The sequence below is a fragment of the Ailuropoda melanoleuca genome, chromosome 9 (assembly GCF_002007445.2).
Source record: "Ailuropoda melanoleuca isolate Jingjing chromosome 9, ASM200744v2, whole genome shotgun sequence".
In the NCBI taxonomy this organism is placed as follows: Eukaryota; Metazoa; Chordata; class Mammalia; order Carnivora; family Ursidae; genus Ailuropoda; species Ailuropoda melanoleuca.
The window spans coordinates 10,645,896-10,669,798 of NC_048226.1; the positions used below are offsets into that span (position 1 = coordinate 10,645,896).

Sequence of the window (23,903 nt, forward strand, 5' to 3'; positions counted from 1 at the left end):
GCCGTGCTAGGGGAGAATCCTTCCTTGCTTCTTCGAGCTTCTGGTGGCTCCTGCCAGTCCTTGGCTTGTGACTGCATCACTCCAGTCCCTGGCTGCACATGGCCTTCTCTTCTCCCTGTCTCTTCTCTGCATAAATGTCGTAAGGACGCTTGGATTTATGGGCCCACCCGGGAAATCTAGGATGATCACATCTTGAGATCCTTGACTTAATGACGTCTGCAGAGACCCTTTTCCCAAATAAAGTCACATTTGCAAGTTCCCCAGCATGGACATGTCTTTTTGGGACTGTCATTCAACCCCCTACAAAAACCTTACCCAGAAGTCCACACGGCAGAATGAAGGAGGAGGGGGACTCTGGTTAGAGCCCACTCAAGACCTCATCTCGGTACATTCACACCCTCCCCTCCCCACTGTCAGGCAGCCCCTGGCACCAGGGAGCCCTGCTTGGAAACCAGGGCTTTAGTGCGGAGAGCTCAGGAGACCTTGGCATCAAAGCTGAGGCTTGGAAATGGGCTGGGGGTTGTGGGCAAGACAACTTGACCTCTTGGTATCATCATCTGTGAAAAGTGGGATGTTCAGGTCTACACTGCAGTGTTGAGTGTGGTCTCAATGAGGCTAGCCATCCTTGGGTCCTTGGTTTTCTCTCACCTCACCACACACACACACACCCATGGAAACAGGTGACAGGGGTGTGATGGGGACACATTCTTACTTCACCTCAGGGTTGGTCAGGAACCAGTGCACAAGAAAGCTTATCCTGGCTTTCAGACACAGTCAAGAGCTTCTGGAAATGTAGGCAGCAGGTTTTTCTTTCTGTCTGACAGAAACGAGGGCGTACCTCAAGTTTATTGGGTTCTAAGTGCCGGAAGACGGTCCATGTTAAATAGGTCCTAGTGATCGCCCCACACTCTGTACCCGCCCTGCCTGCTTGCATCATAAGTCGGATGTGGGCTGCGAGCCAGGGTCTAAGATCCCTGCCCTGCAACCTGGCTATCGTCGAGTGGGCTTCCCAGCCTCAGCATTCCTGGCCTTTTAGGCTGGATCGATCTTTGTTGTGGGGACTGTCCTGTGTGTCATTCAGCAGCATTCCTGGCCTCTACCCACTAGGTGCCAGGAGGACCCCCGCCCCAAATGCTACAGTCATGGCTGGAATGGCCACTGGTTAACAACAGCTGCTTGAGAGAAAGCATCCTCTCCTGAGCCAGCCGGTCAGGTGTCGGAACTGAGACATGGCTGTCTCAGTTGTAAAAATGTGTAAAAAGATGTGTAAATGTTTCCTTGTAAAAATGTGTAAAAAAAGGTCGGGGAGTGGGCCCACACTGCTGCACCCAGAGCTCCTGGTGGGAGGAGCTCATATGTTACTTCTTTTATCCCTGACTTGAGTAACAGACTGAACCAGACTTTTCTTGCTTCGCATCATTGTCTCCTCCCTCTCCCTCATCTCCAACCAGAACCACAAGCGATTTTCCAGGAAAAGGAAGCTCACGGTGTTTGGTCCAGTTATTGGGATAGTTTCAACAGCCCTGTTCTCAGATGGACCTCAAGGGACCAGGAGGGCATGGTGTTGTCCCCAAACCTCTCCATCTATGTGTCTGTCCTGTTGCCTTTTTAAAAGTAGGTATCCCTCAGCACCTGTTCTCCCCCTCTCTCCGATTGTGAGTTGGAATCCCACCTCTCCTATTTTTCTAGAAAAATTCAGTGTCCACATAGTTTCCAGAAAACTACCTTCCAGAACTGAGACACAGGGAAATCAAGCAGCTGGTGTTGATTCAGCCTTAGAATCTTGGGAGAGCAGACAGCAGAGCAGCAGGGATGGCCGAGGGTGACACAGCTTTCTGGTGGACACCTCCCATGTCCCTGCTTTTCTGTGTTTACCCCTGCCCCTTCAGGAAGGGATTTCACACCTGTACTCCTGGAGCAGTCGGTGAGAAGGATCTCCAATCTTCTGGGTGCCTGGGTTGGTGTAAAGGCTTAAGAAATTCCTGGAAGATTGCCCAGATGAAAATCCTAGAATCTTAGAATTGGGGACTGTCTTGCCTGCTTTCCTCCCACCCAGCAGGAAAGCCCTTCCCTGCAATCCTGACACCTGGCCACTCAGCCTCCACTTGCACCCGCACCCCCCTTCCCTTCCCCACCGCCCCCTCCCCCCGTGGCAAGGAGCTCACCAACTCCTAAGATAGTCAGTCCACCTGTGCCCAGTGCTCCTGGTCACCTGCTTTGTTATAACCACATTCTGAATATGGTTCTGGCTTCTGGAAAGACACCAGTGGTTGAGCTCTTACTCCTCACGACCATGTTTCAGTCTTACCACCTGCTCGTTCTTCATTTCGGTTCCTTTAGTCATTTCGTGGCATGGATGATTCTAGATCCCTCCCTATCCCCCAGGTGCCCTTTCAGGCAATACTCCAGTACAGCATGGGTCTCTCTAAATGTCGTATTCCAGGCTCATCCATCATGTAAGGATACGGCGTCTGCCCTGTTGTACCCCAGATTCTCTTGATGCCACCGAGCTGGCACTGGTGTTTGGGACCAGTGCTTACTAATGGGGATGAATGCTGAGACTTCCTGCCTTGAACAGCTGGTGCAGTGCCCCTTCCCCAGCCTTCCCTAAAGTTTCCCGTATGTGCATGCTGGCTACATGTCCTCTTGATCCTTTGGGTCTCTCGATCCAGCCAGTTTTATTCATCCTGAGTCTTTAATCTTCCCCCGGCATATTGACCTCCCCTCTCCAACGAGCATAACATGCCAGCGCTCCGTCACACGTGTGGAGACCGGGATAGGAGCCCGCACCTGCTCCGTCCTCTGGAGGAAGTTGAGGCAGCCATGTCCCAGCACCGGTGCCCTTTCCCTCTCTCGTGTAGTTAAGTGAACTCGCTCGTCCAGTCTGTGCTCGCCTCATGATGCAATGTGCTTATGACTTTGCACTGATCGAGTTAGCCTCCTGACCCCGGCAGATAACCACAGAGGGAGTGAGGTTGGTCTGGCACGACTCCTTCCCCGTGAGCTCTGTCGACCTCGGACGATGACGGTGCCCTTCTTGCAGAGCCCAGAAACCTGGTGTTGAATAGCCCATCCTCAACTTTTGTCAAGGTTCAAAATCACCAGACTGGCATCTCAGCCGGCAGCCGTGTCCCCCTGGATGATAAATCCGGGTGAATTTTGCATGTCATTCCCACCTCAACTGTTTCAAAGCCCTAGTGTCAGGGCAGGGCCAGAGAGGAGGTTAGAAGTGGGGGAAAGGAGCATTGGGTCCAACTGGCTGTCACTGTTACAGTCTGTTTTTCTCATCCCAGATGGGACGTCAGGATACCCTGCCCCTGATGGGAGAAATTTCGGCAGCTAGAGCCCCGTGTTTCGGGGCTTCCTTGTCAGTTCTCCTGGATTCGGGACAGTTTTGAGAATGGAATTTCTGCTTATTTGTTCATAGAGCTTCCTGTTTTCAGGGACCTGGATGAGTCCACTGATAGGCTGATGGACAGCGTCCGGGGACCCCTACCAACCCACCCTCCCTGCCCCAGTGCCTGATCATGATGATTTGCCCAGACTCCGTCAGTTCTCCCTGGCCGCCTCCAACACCATTCAGCTCCGCGCTGGGCCAGCCCTCGATGGGAGACTCGGGGTGGGGCTCCTGCCTGTCCCACTGTCTCCAGCCTGCTCTCAGAGTCCAGTTCACCCACCAGCATGTGTGGCTGTGCTGCGGCCTGGCATCGGGGACCTGCCTCTACCACCCATGACAATGCCAAGCCGAAGGTTGGGCTTTGTATTATAAAGGGAGCCCCTGGTGGCTTCAAGCAGGGAAGGAATAGGATTCCACGAGTTTTCAGAAGATTCATCTAGTGAGGTGCAGGGTGTCTGTTGGGGAGGTCGAGGCACCGTGGTTGGTGTAACCTCTTATGATCTCGAAGGCTTCCTTTCTCCACTGTAGGCATTTGGGAAGCAGTTGTTTTCTTGACAGACCCAGTGTGAGGAGGACCTGCATTAATGGCCACAGATCTGCCACCAGGCCACGTGCCACTGTGCCCTCGAAGGCGGGGAAGCCACCCTCAGGAGCAGGTGGGTGACCTTCCTGCCTTGAACAGACTTCCCGCCACTCTCAGGAAGCAGCAGTCCCTGGCATGACAAGGAGTCTGGCTCCCTCTGGTGACAAGAGGAAACGCCTGAGCATTGGCCTCCCATCTCCACGGCTGGTGGAACCCACACTTGTTGAGTTGAGGGAGGGTACACTAAAGTCCAAAGGTCCCCCTGACTCTGGGTGATGGGGAGCGCCCCCGTGTGTATGTGTTTGAGTCCGGCTGTCCCCTCTCAGGCCACTCAGCATCCCAGCAACAGGCAGGCTAAGGCTCCGAGCGGGGCCGTCACCCTGCAGATGCCAATTCCTGTAGAATTTACTAGAAGGATGTCAGTGGCCCACAGCCCTTCTGCTGCTGTTTGACGCTGCAGAGTGGTAGGCGGGAGGCAGTGAGGACGGCGCTTCTAGCCTGCTGTGTGGCCCTAGGCTGGTAGCCTGACTTCTCTGTGCCTCAGCTTCCTCTGTAAACTGCAGGTGGAAGGACCCACAGGTCAGGGTTGGGCTGTGCGCGGGCCGGAGCCCCTGAGGCCCCTGGAGGCCCCTGGAGGCGGAGAGGGGTTTTGTTGTGGGCGGGGGCATCTGTGTGGCTGGGCGGAAGTACCAGTGGGTTTCCAGCTCCTGATCGTTGAAGATGGCATGGGGTCACCTCGGGTGAACACCTGGCTACTTCCGTGAACGAGAGATCCTTACCGAGAGCCAAGAATTGACCTGTGGGAGTGCTCCCTGCTGGGGCCGGGCCCACCCTCTGCCCCCGGGTCCTGTTTTCCCCTCCAGGCCTGGGCCCGTCACTGGATTTCTGAGGCTCCGTGACCTCCACAGCAGCACTCCGTCCGGGAGTTTCCCAGAGGCCACTGAGAACATTCATGATGGTTCTAAAGGCCTTTGAAGATGCAGGGTGTACCTGTGAGGTCACAAGACAGACAGGACCCTGTCAACAAGTAAGTGCCCTTGGCACAGCAGCTAGCAGAGGGCCTGGGAAGCTGGGACACTGAGGGCCTGCTGGTCGGCCAAGGCCATGGCCTGTGACCCACTTTGGGCGCAGCGCCCCCCAGCGGGGGAGGGAGGGAGCACACACGGACGTGCTCACAGAGGGCCTCAGTGACCTCAGTGCAGTGTAGTTATTCCCAACGCACACTTCCCACTTGCACACACCCCCTGAGCCCCGACGGGCCTTCCTGCCACCTGCTCCCTTACCCTCTGCTGCCCGCACGTCCTGCCTCCAGCTTTGTCTTCCCGACCCCGCGATGCCTCCATGGCTGGTACCCCAGACTCCTGCTTGTTTGCAGGGGACACCTCCTGTCGCCAGCCTCGCATCCTGGGCGGCTCCCACCTCTCTCCTGCACTGCCCTTTCCCTTCCTTCCTCGCCTTCCTTACATGCTCCGTCTTTGTTCTTCCTTCTGTTTCCTGCTTACAGCGTGTGTGTCACAGGGCGTGTGACTTCAGCTCTCCGTGCCTCAGTTTCCTGCTGTGGGCGGTGGGTGCATATCTGCTGATAGGGTTGTCCTAAGGATGAAATGAGCTAGTGCACGGGACATGCTGGTACGGGGCCCTCCGCTGTCTCCGCATCACTGCCTCGGTCACCACCCCCACCCCCACCAATCAGAGTCCTGTGTCAATCTCAGCCCCCACCCAAGGCTAGAATAAAGTGTTTTCCTCCTCTGATTTTCTGCCACTCTTCGACCGTCCTGAAGAGCACCCTTGTCCTGTGTGCAACTGGAACCTGCTCCTTGCTGGACCCAGGGAGGGGTCAGAGGTCATAAATAAGACAAGCGTCCCGTACAGCTAGAGCTCCCTGCTAGTTTCACGTCCGCCCAGTCCTAACTGGGCAGTAGGGTGCACACAGGGCGCTGTGTGCTGATTTCATCCTGACCCCCCGGAGTTCTGGAACAGCTTCACTGGCGTCCGTGGGTCACCCCGTGCGTCTTATGCTCCACGCCATCTGGGCGGTGCGTGGCAGTTTCCACGTATTCGCTCACGCATTCTCACTGGGGTCCATTGGTTTCTAGGGCTGTCCTGACAAAGTACCAGAGACTGGGTACCGTGGGCATTATGCCTCATGGTTCTGGAGGCCGGAAGTCCAAGATCAGGGTGTCAGTACGGTTGGTTTCTCCCTGGCTTGCCGATGGCCGCCTTCTCCCCGTGTCCTCGTGTGTTTTCTCTGAGCACACACCCTCCTGATGTCTCCTCTTCTCTTTATAAGGACACCAGCTCTTTTGGTTTTACTCTGTTTTTTTTTTTTAAGATTTATTTGAGAGAGAAAGAAAAGGAGCGTGTGGTGGGGGCGCCCAGTGGGAGAAGGACAGAGAGGATCTTAAGCAGACTCCTTGCTGAGCGTGGAGCCTGACTCAGGGCTCAGTCTCACGACCCTGAGATCACAACCTGAGCCGAAACCAAGAGTCAGACGCTTAACCAACTCTGTCACCCAGCCCCCCCCGCCCCCCGGACACCAGTCCTTTGGATGAGGGCCTCCCCTCGCGGCCTCACTTTAAAGGCCCTGTCTTCATATACAGTCGCATTCTGAGGTCCTGGATGTTATGGCTTCGACAGGTGGGTTTGAGGGGATACATTTTACAGCTGGAGCTGTTGAAGCTCAGAGAGGTGGGGTGCCTTGAGCACAGCCGGGGGCTGCTGCAGGTCTGTGCGTGAGCCGAGCTGGACTCTGGAGCCCCATCTCGCCACTGTCCCCTGCCGGAGTCTGGGGGCGGGGACAACAGGAAGCCACCCCGTGACCTCAGAGGGCTGCTGGGCAGGCCCTACTTGGCCGGCAGACAGGATGTGGGCCCTTCAGGAAAGGGCAGCCTGTTGCTGATTTGGGTGGGTTTCCTGCTGGCAGGGCTCATGGCTTCCTGGCCCTCACCCTGCCAGCTGCAGTTCTCATTTCATCAGCTAGTGTGGTCTCGGGGACCCCGGGGTTTTCCAGGGGCTGAAACAGCATGGGGGGGAAGCAGGTGTGCTCTCACTTGCTTTGAAGAGTCAGCCAGCTCCAGCCCTGCCCTTTGGTACCTGCCACGTACAAAGAAAGCTACAGGAGAATTTGATGGTGGTCCCAGCCCTGACACGTCAGTCCCTGGGGGCACTGGCCAGGGAGGCCCAGCCTGGCCCCTGCTGACAGTGGGTTCCTCCCTCGGGACATCACTCCCAGATGTCCAGGGGCTGGCCAGCCCGAGAGATGTGTGCCCTCACCCCTTATGAGGCCCTGCTAGATAGGAGGGGAGGAAGAGAGACTTCTGTTAGCTGGACTGAGAAATCAAGACTAGTAGCGCCCAAAACTTGGGCCAGGTGCAGATCCTTCTGGAGCAGCCCAAGAAGCCTGGCCTTGTAGCATGACCTTCCTTACAGACACCATTTCCACCCTGCTAGGGCCTTCCACCTCTCCCAGGCCTGGGTAGTTATCAGTTCACAGTTCAAACACTCAGTCCCTCCTCCAGGCAAAGGGCTGCATCATTACCCCTGTGGAACACCAGACTCTGCGTGTGTGTGTGTGTGTGTGTGTTTAAATAAGGTCTCTGCCTTCCCGGACTCTGCAGTTATTAATGGCATACCCACAACGTGGAACTTTATTTTGGCATCCAGGCAGACTGTAAACAGAACTGTAGTCGGGCTAGGTGCTGTGGCAGAGGAAGCAAGGAGAACGAAGAAGAGAGGAGATCTGGAAAGGCCCCTTGGAGGAGGTGGTATTGAAGGCAGGCTTTGAGCAGAGAGTAGAACTTTGGTACACTGTTTAGGGCCTGGAGGAGACAGGGAATCTGGGTGGAGGACCCACATAAGTGAGGCCTAGCCTCACCCCACATATGTTGGGCGGTGTTCTGCGGTCAGGTTCACCCTTCTGGTGGCATTCGGGGCTGCTTGGGCTGGCTGCACGATAGCGTTCAGGTTCTGCCACCAGCTCAGTGACCCAGTCTCCGACTGCCCCTCCACCTTGCAGGCTGGTGTCCGATAGCGTCCGCATCCTTCTCTTTCCCATGTGCCCAGATGCATTTTCTACCACCTGGTTCCTTGGTCGAGGTCAGCAAAATCAGAGGTTCTCAACCTGGATGCACAGCACTGGAGAACTTGGAACAGAATCCCAGTGTCTGGGCTGTGCCCCCCAGACCACCACCATCAGATCTGAGGGCATGGGACCTACAACCTGAGTCTTTCCTTCTGTAAGTGTCCCAGGCGGTGGCGAAGCGCAGCCTGCTTTGAGACCCCGTGATGTAGCTGTGCTAGGGGGCACCGGGCAGGGTGCTGTGGGAGGAGGCTCAGAAGCTCGGGCTGTGGAACTTACCAGGCAGCACGAGCCACATCAGGCTTCCGTGGACAAACCTCGCCGTGGGGGTAATTCCGTTACACAGATTGCAGCCAGGGTCTAGTGCACGGTCCGTGCTCAGTGAATGCACGCCTCCTCATCCTCTCCCCTCACCGCCTCCCCCTCAGGGAGAAGCAAGGTCAGTTACATAATACTGCCAGGCTCTTGGCAGTGGGCACCAAAAATATGTATCGCATGTTTTGCAGGCCTCCTACTGTTTATGGGTCATGTTTTATTCATGCACGTATGAGGCGGAATGTTCCGTCTTAGGGGAGAAATTTCAGCCTGCAGATTTCAACACGGAAGAATACATTTGTATAAATTGAGGGCACGGAAGGCAAGTGGGGGATGAGAAGAGCAACGCTCGGACTGAGGGTTTCGTCGGCAGTTAGGAAGCAGACCGGGAAGTTCAAGGCAGGACTCTCTCTTTTTTGGGCCGGTGCTGCCCTCTAGTGGGGAAAAGCCACAGTCAACCTGAGCTTCCTCCAGTCTGCCCACTGTGAGGGGACCATCCACGGTTAAGAGACCAAGACACGTGTCTAGGGGAGACCAGCCTTCCTTCTTGGATCATCACCCCTGGGATGCAAGGAAAATTCTAGAAAATGTCTACTACGTTCTGGGTGCCAGAAGCTTTGTATGGATTGCATCTCATTCTCACTGTTCTGCAAGGTAGCTATTCTTATTCCCAGACTGAGTTGGGAAATGAGTCATCCAGAAATCGAGAAGCTTAACCAGGATCCTAGGCTAGGTCTGGTGCACTCCAAAGGCTTCACTGCTGTACCATCTTGGCCTGACTCTTCTTTCTCTAAGAACTTAGGTGATCCTAGAGGCCTGAGTTCAAACTTACCTCCACCATTTACATGCTGTGTAGCCTTGGGGCAGTTGACTAACCTCTCTGAGCTTCTGTTTCTCATGTACAAAAAGAGTAGCATAACATGTACCTTACCAAGTGGTCATGAGAATTTTTGTTTGACCTCAAGTACATCAGAAGGGACAAAGACTTGAAAGCGATTGCCTCAAGATGGTAGGATAATAGTAAATTGTCCCCCTTTCTGAATGTATTACTTTTATAATCAGACAAAGAAACAAAGGATTGATTAGACCACTTTCCTTCTAAAAGAGGCGGAAGCACTCACCTGCTAGAGAGAATGTGTTCTCATTTTCTCGAAGTCCTATCGAGGGAATCTCAGGAACCCTCGAGAGAAAACCAGACTCCCACTGAAGTGATCTTTCATTTTGTCAAGCCCAGAGCCCTCAGCTCTGCCCTTCCCCTGCCCTGCTCCCTGCTCTCAGTCACTGCTAAGAAGTCATTGCTGTCACATGAGATCACCGTGTCCTTGGGTGCCCTCCCTCCTGACGGCCAGGGAGGGATCTTGAGCCGGGCCTGGGGTGCTGGGCGGTGTATTTCTGGAGTGTATTAGCTCTGTCCTTCCCCATCCCCCTGAGGGCAGCAGAGAAATGCCTGGCCCTTGAAATCGCTTTCGATCAGCGCCTTAAATTCTACTTACATAGATAACTGTTCTTAAAAAATAGATACTCTTTAGAAAATATTATCTTTTGTTTCCAGGGTTTCTGTTAGGAGACCTGTGTTGTGTATTTCTTTTAATTATTCTTAAAAAATTAACCTTCTATATAGGGACAGACTGGGAAGGAATTTCTAAATGAATATAATAGTAATAGCAAAATTTATGAAACATGTACTGTATGCTGGGTGCTATGGAAAGCCCTGGACATACACTGATCACTTGCACTGGAAGCAACCTTGTGGGCTAGGTACCGTTATGATCCCCGGCCTCGGGAGAGAGCGGGGAGGCCCAAAGAAGGTCAGTCACTTTCCCAAGCTCGCGCAGCTCCCAAGTGCCAGCTCTGGCCAGCTCCAGGCTCTGTGTTCTTGGCCACAGTGTGGGGTCCTTCTCTGTCCTCTCTTTATTCTCAGATCACTCTACAGTGAGCAGGTGCTCCTTTTAAAATGAGGAAAAGAGGTTTTATGTTTAAATGAACCTATCTGGTCTTACCAGAGCAAAAACACATAAGAAATACACTTTGAAGACAGTCATGCCCAGAAGGAAATAGGAGAATGATGAAGTATTTTTGCTATATGATTCTGGATTTTCCACAGTCAGTTAAGCATCTCCCATCTAAGTAAGGAAGAAAGTAAAACTCAGAAAGCAGAAGAGAAAATCCTGCCACTGGAAGTATTGGTGAGAAGAATGCCTGACACTAATGTTTTTGGAGAATATCTGTGTTCTAGGAACTTACCTGGAGCATTTTTGTGTGTGTGTGCAGTCACGCATTTGACCCTCAAAGGCCCCCAAGAGGGGAGGGGTTGTTGGGAGCCCATTTTATGGAGGTGGAAACTGAGGTGCAGGGAGCGTTTATATCATGCTCGCAGAGGCATAGATGGCAGCAGAGACTGGCACCATCCTTCCTGTAGGACGGACCCACCCTAGTCACTTTCCACTCAGGGTCATGCAGTGTTCCTGAGAGCGCGGAGCAGGGCAGGGAAGGGCAGAGCTGAAGGCTCTGGGCTTGACAAAATGAAAGATCGCTTCAGGGGAAGCTGTGGTTTTCTCTGTGGAGGGCTCCTGAGATTCCCTTGATACACTTCTTCGAGACAATGAGTAGCTGTTTGTAGATAGGTACTTATGTTATAGATAGTTATATATGTGAAAAACGTAACAGTCACGCCTTTGTGCAGAAAACATATTACAGTTTAACAAATTGTTGTGAAACAAGCATCCAGGAGCCTATAAACAGACCAGACACAAAACCAGCACCGCAGAACCATCCCCACCCCCACCCCCACCCTACTGCTTTTTTAAAAACCATCCCCACCGCCATCCTACGGCTCCCCTTCCCCTCCTGCCAGGACACACACCCTGTCTCCTTCTGGATCATAATTCCCACCCTCCCTCCCTCCCTGGCAGCAGCAGCCACAGTCCTGACTTCTATACTATTCATTTCCGTTTTCCTTTCTACTCTGACTACCGCGTTATATATCACTAAATAGTTTAATTTTGCTGCTTTGAATTCTGTGCAAGTAGAATCACACCCATATGCATTCTCGCCTGTGTTCTTTTGCTCGTCATTGTATCTTTGAAGGTTCATCCGTGTTCTTGATGATGTGTTTTCTTTGCTTGTGCAGTAATTCCAGAGTATGGATGGTTGGTTCCTCTGTTCTATTGATGGGACTTGGGTTGTCTCCAGTTCCATACGAGAGTTCTTGGATGTGTCTCCTGGTACGTGTCAGACTTTCTGTAGGATATTTACCTAGGAGTTGGAATTGTGGGTCATTGGGTGACTTTATCTTCAGTGTTCCAGATACCGTCAAAGTTTTGTCAGAGAGGTTTGTCCAATTTACACTCCTACCAGCAGTGTGTAAGAATCCCAGATGCCCCACAGCCTTGCCAACAGTTGCTATGATCAGAGCTCTTTAACCAGCTGAAAAGGGGAGGACAGTTTTTCAGGTTGTAATGCACGTGTCCCTGAATTCTTATGAGGTTGAATATCTTGTCCTAGTCCATTGTTCATTTGAATTCCCTCTTTTGTGAAGTACCTGCTAAGATTTCTGTCCGCTTTTCCACTAGTTTGTCTTTTTGTTGTCCATGAATTTCTAGCAGTTTTTATATAGTCTAGACGTGAGCTCTCTGATTCTTGTCTGTTGTTTTGTTTTTGTTTTTTTTAAGGATGTACGTTACACTTGTATTTTCCCACCTTTTCACTCTGTCAGTGGGCTCTTTGGGTGAATCTGATGAATGACCTTCTTAATTTTAATGTAGACCAATTTACCAAGCTTTTCTTATAATGGCTAGTGCTTTCTTTGTTTGGTTTAAGAAATCTTTCTCTACTCCCGACATCACGACAGTACTTTTGTCTGGTTATCTTTCAGAAGATTTATTGTTTTGCTTTTCACACAGGTCTCTGATCTTCCTGGAATTGATTTTTGCATGTGTTGTGAGACTGGCTTTTTTTTTCCCCACTGTAATTTCAAGTTGCCCCAGCACCATTTATGGAAAAGATCATCCTTTCCCTGGCTGCTTTGTATGCACACTTTGACATAAATCAGATGTCCACGTAAGTGTGGCTCTGTCTCTGGGCTTGCACTTCTGCTTGATTGGGATCTTTGTTGTTCCTTAAGCCAGAAATGCACTATCTTCATCATTACGGCTTAAAAAAAATCCTGAAAAATAAAAAGTCTGATGTTCAGTAGGGCAAGTCGTGATAATTCTTCAGAGGTATCTAGGCTGCTCTCGGCCCTCCACATTTCTGTAAACAATCAGAATCAGTGCGTCACATTACGCAAACACACAGCAAATGTTGTACTACTGTTATATCAGTAGTGTTATAAAGTTGACTAATTCTTACTGGGCCAGCAGATTCTAAATTGAAGGCTCCATTTGGATTCTCTAAATTCTTCGAGTTCCGTGCATCTGGCCTGACCCTTTCTGTCACTCGAGTCCCCATGGTTCATGGGATCTAGTAGGAGGCACTTGGATGGGAGGGTCCCCAGTGCTGCGAAAGACAGGTGCAGAGAGCCGTCCAGGGAGATAGCAGGATGGGGGCTGAACTTGGGCACAGCCACGCCCTCTTTTTACGGCAGTGCTGTAACTAGTGTTGGCTTTCCAGCGCCCTGTCAATAGCCGGTGAACTAACTTTTCATTACGCCGGGCCAAGCTAGGGATAGAAAGAAGAATGCAACACCATCTCTGTCTCACAGGGCTTGGAGTCTCCTCCAGCTTCTCTGTGACTGTGCCCCAGTCCACACCGGCGCTGAAAAATGTCCCACAAAGGATGTTCCATGGTCAAGTAATTGACAACTCCATGCAATGTCCTATTCTTAGAGAGTCACATGGATAGTCATGGTTGTGAGATCAGAGAATTGACTCACATGCGATTAATGATTACATTAGTTTCCTATTGCTGCCGTAATGAGTTACCACAAACTTAGTGGCTTAAAAATAACGCGAATTTCTGCTCTCACAGTTCTAGATGTGGGAAGCCCACAGTGGGTTTCAGTGAGCTCAAATCAAGGTGTCGGCAGGGCTCTTGTCCTCTGGAGGACCCTCTCTGGAAGGGAGAATCCATTTTCTTGTTTTTTCCAGCTTCGAGAGGGGGTCCTTGTTCCTGGGTTCAGGACCTCGTCCATCCTCCATCCTCAAAGCCAGCAGTGGCAGGTCACCTCCTTCTAAGGAGTCCATGTCTCTGGTCGAGTCATCTTTTTTTTAAAAAAATTTTTTTTTATTTATGTATTTGAGAGAGAGAGCAGAGGGGGGAAGGGTAGAGGGAGAAGCAGACTCCCCACTGAGCAGAGACCCGATGCGGGACTCTATCCCAGAACTCTGGGATCAGAACCTGAGCCAAAGCCAGGCACTCAAACCAACTGAGCCACCAGGTGCCCCTGGTCAAGTCATCTTATCTCCTCCTCAGACTCTGACTCTTTCTCCTTCCACATTTACAGGAATCTTGTGATTGGGTCCTTGGTGATAATCAGTATAATCTCTTTAAGTCAACTAATCAGCCACCTTAATTCCATCTCAGCCTTAATGCTCTTGTCATTTAAGCTAGCAGACACGGGTTCTAGAGATTAGGACACATGTATCTTTGGGGGCCATTAGTCTGCCTCCCACACAGTGTCCCCAGCTTGATAGCACAGCTGACACCGTGCTGTTTTACATCCAGGACTCAGTGCCATGAGAAGCCTTTGTACCCCTGCACCGTTGTGCACCCTGACCACAGGACGGTAGGTTGGTTTGTTTATGGCCTTTCTGCCATAACACAAACGCCACAGAAAAGCAGGGATTTTGTCTGTTTTGGTCGCTGCTGTGTCCCAGCGGCTAGCACAGTGCCTAGCCCCTAGTATGTATTTTGAGTGACTAAGAATGGTTGGAAGTCTCTCCAGTAGGGCAGCAAGCCGTTGCTGCTGCTCTTTTTTTTTTTTTTCCCCTGAGGGAGAGAGGGAAGGGGTGTTGGGCAGAGGAAGAGAGAGAATCTTACACAGGCTCCGCACCCAGCACAGAACCCAACGCTGGGCTCGGATCTCACAACCCTGAGATCATGACCTGAGCTGAAATCAAGAGTCAGACACTCAACCCACTGAGCCACGCAGGCAGCCCCATGCCCTTAGTATCTTATTTTTATTTTTTGCAGAGCCCTGAGTCTAAAAGAAATATCTGGCAGTTTTGTTAATCAAGCAGTTAAGTTCAAACTATGTAATAAGTGTCTGAAAAAATAATGCATATGAATTAAAAGGAAAAATATTTTTATCTTATTTTTAATATTATTTCCTGTGTTTCAGTTTCTCAGCTCCGTCACGGCTCCCCTCCCATGTTTGTGAATCTGGGAAGCAGCAGGGGGCAGCACTGAGCCACAAAGCACATGGTCTCCAGTCCTGGGGTCACTCTACTGTTCAGCCCCCGGGTTGTGGATTTTAGTGCTGGCCAGTCTTTTTCCTGTCTGTTTCGGTAGGACATGTGAGGTGGTTTCATTAAACAAGAATAAATTCACAGCCTAGGAGGATGAATCGAAAGGAAAGCAAGGAAGCACATTGAAAAGTACATTTGTGTTAAGATCATGGCCTGCCTCATACCCTCGCAGGGGAACAACTTCCCCTAAAAACCCAGGGTTGTGCTCTGCAGGCTGCTTTATTTGAGTCGTTATCCTAAGATATTGCTGAGGTGGAAAAAGGGTGTTTCCTGATGCGTGAAGACGCCCTCCCACATCTCTACTGGATTGTTCCTTGGAAAAGATTCAAGAACTCATTATTGCTAGAGGTTTCGTTAACATCTCTCTGAGGAGGGGCTGCTTGGAAAATGCCCCCAGAGGGGAGCCTGCGTGGCTCAGGTGGTTGAGCGTCTGACTCTCGGTTTCAGCTCAGGTCGTGATCTCATGGGTCATGAGATCAAGCCCTGCATCCGGCTCTGTGCTCAGCCAGGACTCTGCTTGAGATTCTTTATCTCTGCCCCTCCCCCCATTCATATTCTCTCTCTCTGTCTCTCAAATCAAAGAAGAAAATAAATGCTGCCAGAGATTTCAGCTGAGGGGGAAAAATACCCTTCATACAAAGATACATGTGTTCTATATCTTTCATTGGTTTTTGGAATTGGGCAGGATTTTCTGCTGTTGGGGGAGAACTCGATCTTGTTAAAATGGAAAGCCACAATCCAATGGCCTGGAAACCCTTGTCTTCTCCTAGAGGAAATGGAGTGGGAGGTGTTCTCAGCCAATGGAGAGACCGCCTTGGTGCGTGGCATCTCTGCAGTTGGCCTATGCCTGCCCGAGCTGCAAGACTGGCTGGCCGGGGGTCACCTGGGTGGCTCAGTCGTTAAGCGTCTGCCTTCAGCTCAGGTCATGATCCCAGGGCCCTGGGATTGAGCCCTACCACAGGCTCCCTGCTCAATGGGAAGCCTGCTTCTCCCTCTTACACTCCCCCTGCTTGTGTTCCCTCCCCTGCTGTCTCTGTGTCAAATAAATAAAATCTTAAAGAAAAAAAAAAAAGAATGGCTGGTTGGCCTGTGTGGACCCTGTAGGTCTCCTATGGGCAGCCGAGCTCAAGGGACGTGCCTTCTTCCATGTCATAACTTGTACAAGGGCGGGAGGCCCAGAACCTGGGGTCTTCAGCTGTTCCAGGATGTCTGGCCTGTCCACACCCTCTACTGTCTCCAGGTGGGGGAGGGAATAACAGGACAATCTCCACAATCTCTTCAAACACATCAGTTGTTTCTTCCAAAGACAATAAAAGCTTAGTCCTTTGACCTATTATTTGCTGTAATTTGCATTACTGTTATCTATAGGCAGTGCATTGGTGATGATTACATTGATTGGGGGTGTTATCTAATTGGCATGAAAGAAGGCATATTATTATGAGTGGTGGGGACTGCTGGGGGGGCTCAGAGCGGCTACTAGAATATGGATGGGGAGTCAGCAGGATACTTGCAACATCCGTGGTGGGAGAATTGTGTTCCTGTCCCCTGTGTCCCTTCCTCTGGGACTGCCTGAGTAGATAGGTTGCTTGCTGAGCCCTCTTTAGAGGACCAGTGGTTGACCAGGGGCTCACCTCAGCCTGCAGCCTGGATGGGAGGACGTGGCTGGCTTCACAGTCTTGACCTGAGGCAGAAATCCCTTAGGCTACGTTGGGTGGTACTCCTGCCTGGGACACCCCCTGTCCCTGCCCCCTACCCCTGCCCCTGGGTCGTCTTCAGCATCTCTTTCTGCTTTGCTTTCCTCCCAGGGAATCAGGCCAAGAGTAGCTGTGGTTCCTAACCCTACCCTGCTAAAGATAGCCCCCTTAATTCTAGCCCATAGCTGCAAGATCCCCATATTCTAGAATTTTCCTCTAATACCCCTAACCTACTCAACTTCCTCTGTTTGGTTATCTTCTTCTAAGTTGTGACAAACCAGAGTCTGTGTACTCATAAAATGACTATTGCTCCTCTCAGGATTCTTAGAAACAAGAAAAACTGTAAGATTGGGGGTCTCTGGACAGCTATGGGAGCAGGTGCTTTGAGACTCTAGAACTTCTAGATTGCTCCGAATCACAGAGTAGGATTTCACTGCGAGTGGATTCAGCCCCATGTCCGTCATATAAACCATCCTCTTATCATCCCTCTCTTTATCAAACAATATTCCTTACAAGCTGTCTTCACGAGATTGCTTTGGGGTCTGGGTTTCTGTCTGTAAATCCAGAAGACATGGCTTCCTTTGCCAAGTATTTATAAACCAGTTGAGTTCCTGTTTATAGTTTTTTCTCCGCACCTCCAACTCAATGAGCTCTGGAAGCCCAAGATTCTTAATTGTTTGAATCTCCATTCCTGAGACTACTGCTTGGCACATAGAAGGAGCTCAATGAATATTTTTTTTTTAAGATTTTATTTATTTATTTGACAGAGATAGAGACAGCCAGCGAGAGAGGGAACACAAGCAGGGGGAGTGGGAGAGGAAGAAGCAGGCCCATAGCAGAGGAGCCTGATGTGGGGCTCGATCCCATAACGTTGGGATCATGCCCTGAGCCGAAGGCAGACACTCAATTGCTGTGCCACCCAGGCACCCCAGAGCTCAATGAATATTGATTGACTGAATGGGTATTTGAGTGGCTCCATGATGACATCACCGAGGGAAATCAGAATGAGTTAGTCCACACCTGTGAGCAGACTAGAAGTACCCTCCACCGAGCTCAGATTCCCTTTGTTTGAATTCATCTCCAGCCTGGCTCTTCATGTGCCCTCGTGAACCTGTTAGCACCCCTCTTTGGGGCTTTCTGCTTGGGTTGGATCAACCCACATGCTGCTTGTCCCCACAGGTAGCAGCCTCTTGTAGGAAGGGCCACTTCTTCACTCCTAGTTTTATTCCCAGGGCCTTGAGAACTGTCCTTGCTCAAGGAATGTTCTACCAAACTGAAATTTAGTTAACTAGATACAGCCTGTGGGTTTTAGTTGCGCCTGGTACTTTTCCCAGAAAGAATAAAAGGGTTTGTGCAAAATCCTGGGTGTTCTATCCATCAGATACTTAAGTTTGTGCCTACTACCATCTTCTCAAGTCCTTTGGAAAAGATTGAGTGTTGAACAACTATTAAAACAATAGGATAGCAACTCCAAAATATAGGGGGGCAGATCTGCAAAATTCAAATTAATAAAACATCTAATTAAATGTTCTCAAAGCATACTATTACATCAACTCCATGTTTTGCTAAATTTAATGCCCGTCAACATTTCATTACATTTGAAAATAATTTGTGGCTTTGACTTTTCTCCCTTCACAGCAATTCCTGAATTTGTACAATGAGTGCTGAGAAATCTTAGCCAACCATAAATTAAGTGAATTACATAAAGCCAAATAAACGTGAAAGCAAAATGATAAAAATCGTTTCAAAAATGTTTATGACAGAAACCATTTAATGACAGATGTGGGTGTATTTTAATACGGTTGATATGATGTGGGATGGAGCGCTCTGAAAGTAAGTGCACTTGGGGCCCACAAATATTTCAGAGCAACCTACAAAAAACTATAGAATTCCTGCATAACAATACTTCAGTATTAGCTTTCCCCCTCAAGGATTTTTAGTCTAATTCCTAGAATGTCATTTGTATAATCCAGTTTCTCATTTGATCAGTGTGAAATAATATCCTTGATCTTTGACCATTTTGCTCATTGAATGGCTTCTGCTTTTTTTTTTTTCTTTTAATCTAATTTCTGTTTCATCTCCTTTCAGGAATCCTTTTCACGATGCTGGTATTTGGACCAGCCTGTGGATTTATCCTGGGCTCTTTCTGTACCAAAATCTACGTGGATGCAGTCTTCATTGACACAAGTAAGGAGTATATCTCAACTTCGTACTGCCACCCCCGAGCATCGTAAGGGAACCCTCCAGCCTTTGGGTTCTTAAGCCCTCCTACCGAGGGGCAGCCTCCGTGCGTGGACCTCGAGCTGCTGGCCCACCAGAGAGCAAAGGAAAGAGTATGAGTGTTGGTTCAGATGGCCCGGGACTCAGTGGTGTTCCACCAGTGTCTGCCTGGAGGTTGAATAATCCCTGTAGTTAATGTTACTCCTCAAATTTGGATCTTTCTCGTCTGTAAATTAAGGGTAACAATAATTCCATGTGCTTCATGGGGCTACTATAAGAATGAAATGAAAGGATAGATGTGGAATGCCTGGCATTTTCTCATTGAATGTTAGTCCATTAACCAGTATGAGAACCCCACTTTATAAGTGTGTTCTGGAAATGCAGGCGTACAGACGGGGTCAATGAGACAGAATGGTTGAAACTCCCTTCTATAAGACCGTGGTATGGTGGCCTCTATGAAGAAACGCACCGTACCCCAAAACCATTTCAAGCAATACTTCTCGTGTTCCTAGCAGGAAGAGCAAGTGTATTTCTCAGATGGCTCTGGGTCCCCCAGACCCTTGGCACACTTCGATCCAGCAGTGGGCTAGTTAACAGAGCCTAGGTTATGCCATGGTAACGCAGTTCCCAATCCCAAATCTTAAGTGATTTTGTGCAACCCAAGTTTACTTCTCGGGCGCAGTACGTATCCAGTGCAGGCCGGCGGTGTTGGGGAGGGCAAGGCTTGGATCCTCACGGTTGCCCCAGAACACGGCTCACAGAAGCGTCATCTCACCCCAGCCTGTGCAGTTGCCAAGGCTGGAAACCAGGCTGTGGCGAGTTACACCCTGGCTCGCGAAGCTTCTCTTCACGTTTCAGTGGCCAAAGCAAAAGTCACGTGGTCTGTTCGTCTTCTCTTGCTGTGCAACAAATTATCTCAAACTCAGTGACTGAAGACAACACTGGGGTGTCGTTGGTTACATAACAGGTGATTTCAGGGGGTCTGGAGTCCAAGAGCAGCTCGGCTGGGTGGTCCCGATTCAGGGTCCCTCAAGAGGTGGTAGTCAGGGTGTTGGCATGGTTTCCACTCATCTGAAAGCTTTTAAGATTTGGCTTTTAAGTTCTCTCCCAAAGCTGTCAGTCTCACATCGCTGGGCCTCCCGGCAGGGCTCCCTCACCAGCGCTCCCCCGGAGCGAACAACCCAAGAGAGGGTGAGAGAGATTGCCTGAAACAAGAGCCATGGTCTCCTTACAACCTCGGCTCAGAAGTGACATGTCCTTGCTTCCACTGTATCCTGAGGGTCGAAAGCAAGCCACCTGTTCTGGTCTCCACTGAGGACGTGAACCCCAGGGCGTGGGATCCCTGGAGGCCGTCTGCAACACTGCCTCCCATATGTGGTCACAAGTCAACTGTGAGCCCAAAACAAAGCGCTCTGTTTCCATGCACTTCCGTGAGCAGAGAAGCCATGTTTCCTTTCTCTCTGAGAGCGGAGTGCGGAAAGCCATCCCAGCTTCTCATCCTCCTAGCGATCTTTTCTCAGGATCAATAAGAACTCAGCCCCTGGCTTCTCAATCCATCATCTCTTGGCAGTGCTAAATTTACTAATTCACCCCAAAGAAATAATGTGGTTTTAAATCCAATCAAGTCACTCTGTGATTCACTCCATTAATCCCACTGATATATTTACTTGTAGCTAATGATGTTACAAATTTGCAAGTGGGGGGAAAGAAAAGAATCAAATGCAGCCTTATTTACTTATTCTTTCAAAGTGCCGGCTCTGTTCAGGAGGTGATTGAATGCTGCTGTTTTGCGGCACCTGGCTGACCCTTTGAACCCTGCTCCTAGCGAGAGGGAGGAGGGGCGGCCCGGTCAGTCAGAGAGACAGCACATGGTGGGAGTCGGCTGCCATCTTGCTTGTATGAACCCAAAAAAGCCAGCTTCCGCCACTGTGCCAAAGGCAGCACAAGACAGGAATCACAAAAGCTGGTGAGGGAAGGGGGTGTACCCCCTGTGCAATGGGGAAGGCTGCCTGGAAGGAGAGGCCAGGTGGCCAGGCAGTGGCCGCCTTGAATCAAGGCCTGTGGGTTACCAGAGTCTCTGAGCCAAGAACCTCAGATCATTCTCTTCCCGCCCTTCCATTGTACCGAAGAGGAAACAGGCTGAGAGAGGGACAGGGATGTACCCCATCCAAGGGGCATATCTGTATAAAACCCAGGTCTCCTGAGCAAGCGTGTGGGCATTTCCACTTCACAATTCCCTCCACCACGCTCCCTTCTGGAAATGAAATAGCCCCTTTTCTCGGTGTCTGCAATGACCAAGGGCTGAACAAGGGGCTGGAGGGGCTTAGCTGGTTCCTTCATGGACCCCCTCAGTGTGCTGTTCCTTCTTTTGCTTCGGGCTGTTCCCTCAGCCTGGAGTCCTGCCCGCAGTCCCGTCTGGCCCGCGTCTTTCCTCCCCGGTCGGGGCCCCATGAGAAGCAGCATCACCCGTGGTTCTAGGCTCACTGGCAGTGTGAAGAAGGCAGATGGGCGCCTTCCTGGTCCAGCTGGGCATCTTGCTAGTGGCACCCCCCACCCCCTTGCACACACACACAAATAGCAGAAGTCCCATCCAGTGTTGTCCCCAAGAAAGGGAAGGATGCCCTGTGAATCACTGTCCTTTGTTTGCTTCCTTGATGAAGGCCGTGGGAGGGCCAGTGCCATTCTTTACCAGTAGAGGGCAGAAGAATATAATTTATTCTATCAAAGAGCAAGACACAGAATTCTATAGTTGCCAGCAATTTGGATGATTTCTAATCTTGTGACTAAAACTTGTTCGGTCTGGAATGCATTCGAGCTGTATTTTGAGAAGGGGGTTCTCAATTATTTAGGGGTGACCCTCCTGTATCTTTTCTTCACCAGTGAAGACAGAGACCCTCCTTAGGGGGCTGTCCAACCTAGGAAAGCGTGTGCTGAAGCGTGAATGGAAAGGGCTGGGCACACAGCGGATAGCCGGGCAGGAGACTGGGGAGAGCAGGGATCTGGAACCTGTGGGGGAGGCGGACAAGGCAGAGCCCTTGTCATGGGGCAGATGGTGGAGGGAATGTGCCCTGTGCCATGCAGCCTGGCTGCAGCTGAGGACACAGGGTTGGCACNAGCAGAAGTCCCATCCAGTGTTGTCCCCAAGAAAGGGAAGGATGCCCTGTGAATCACTGTCCTTTGTTTGCTTCCTTGATGAAGGCCGTGGGAGGGCCAGTGCCATTCTTTACCAGTAGAGGGCAGAAGAATATAATTTATTCTATCAAAGAGCAAGACACAGAATTCTATAGTTGCCAGCAATTTGGATGATTTCTAATCTTGTGACTAAAACTTGTTCGGTCTGGAATGCATTCGAGCTGTATTTTGAGAAGGGGGTTCTCAATTATTTAGGGGTGACCCTCCTGTATCTTTTCTTCACCAGTGAAGACAGAGACCCTCCTTAGGGGGCTGTCCAACCTAGGAAAGCGTGTGCTGAAGCGTGAATGGAAAGGGCTGGGCACACAGCGGATAGCCGGGCAGGAGACTGGGGAGAGCAGGGATCTGGAACCTGTGGGGGAGGCGGACAAGGCAGAGCCCTTGTCATGGGGCAGATGGTGGAGGGAATGTGCCCTGTGCCATGCAGCCTGGCTGCAGCTGAGGACACAGGGTTGAATTGGGGAGACCAGTGAGGAAGGCTGCTTGCAGTCTGTTGGTGGGGGGTGGTCTCTTGTAGGAACAGGCCAGCTGTGGGGTGGGCAGACCCCACGGGCAGCTCTGCGGGGGACTCTGCTGGCCATGTTCAGACACTGGAATTCTGCCGCTCTGCCCTTCATCTGTGTTTGTGGCTCCCTTGGCCCCCCTTCTTAAGGACAGATGCCTCTTGTAACAGCCCGGGGAAGGGCTTTCAGAGAATATCCTTGTAAAACTGAGACCAGCTGAGAACAGAACCTAGAAAAAAAGGACTTGGGGGCAGGAGTGTGCCCCAAAGCACTGAATCAACTGACCTTGACAGTGGGCTTATCAGAAGAAGATTGATAACGGCAGCCGTGAACTGACCACTTATTAAAGCGGAATGTAGACGGTCTTCATGTACGTAGATGNGGTGGGCAGACCCCACGGGCAGCTCTGCGGGGGACTCTGCTGGCCATGTTCAGACACTGGAATTCTGCCGCTCTGCCCTTCATCTGTGTTTGTGGCTCCCTTGGCCCCCCTTCTTAAGGACAGATGCCTCTTGTAACAGCCCGGGGAAGGGCTTTCAGAGAATATCCTTGTAAAACTGAGACCAGCTGAGAACAGAACCTAGAAAAAAAGGACTTGGGGGCAGGAGTGTGCCCCAAAGCACTGAATCGACCGACCTTGACAGTGGGCTTATCAGAAGAAGATTGATAACGGCAGCCGTGAACTGACCGCTTATTAAAGCGGAATGTAGATGGTCTTCATGTACGTAGATGAACTTCAGGACATTCCCCGTGGGGCGTGGGCCCTGCTGCTCTCCCACTTACCAGCTGAGCTGTTCTCATGCGGTGATGATGAGTTCAGAGTTCCAGTGCTGGCATCAGACCTCTATTTGAATCTTAGCTCTACCCCTTCCAAGCTGTGTGATCCTGGGGGCCTTTCTCCTCAAGGATCCGTGCGTGGATAACGTGGGTTAACCGTGCCATGCACGCAGCACGGTGCCTGGTGTGTTGTATGCACACGGTCAGCGGCAGGTTAACTCATTTCCACAGCCAGTAGGATTCGAAGCCCAGACCTCTGTTTGACTCCAAACCGGGCAGCTTGTGTCCCTGCAATTTCTCCAGGACTTTTGCCAGAAGGCTGCCCCCTTCCGTGGGCAAAGGCCTTGCTGAGAGGACCTCACCTCGTCAGCCCATGCATACAGACGCATCCTTAGGCATGTACCAGCTGGCCCCACTATGGCTGCGTGGGGTCGGCCCCTGGAATAAGTTGTGTCCGTATGTTTGCTTCCTGAAAAAGGTCAGCCGGCTGACAACTTCCTGCTCTGCCGTTCGAGGGCTGGCTGCGGGCTTCGTCAGATTCCTTCATGTTAGGCTGAATTAGCTCAATAGCCAGGGTCCTGAACATTCCATGCTGCCCTCTACCCTCAGCCCCTCCCTGTCTCCAGTTTCTAATTTGGTCTAGAACTTAATGATACTCTTGGAATGCTTGAGTCCCATAGCAGAAGTTTCACAAAATAGGTTAGACAAATAGGTAAATGGACTGAAAAAAAAACAAA

At 50.8% G+C, this 23,903-nt stretch overlaps 1 protein-coding gene across 1 annotated transcript in view; it reads left to right on the forward strand.

Annotated features, from left to right (window-relative positions):
* The window catches only part of SLCO3A1 (solute carrier organic anion transporter family member 3A1), a 241,679-nt gene that overhangs the window by 142,534 nt on the left and 75,242 nt on the right, over positions 1–23,903 (forward strand). Inside the window, exon 3 of the mRNA XM_034668896.1 lies at positions 18,563–18,661. Coding sequence (XP_034524787.1) covers positions 18,563–18,661 — 99 coding nt within the window. The remainder of the gene's footprint in view (positions 1–18,562; positions 18,662–23,903) is intronic.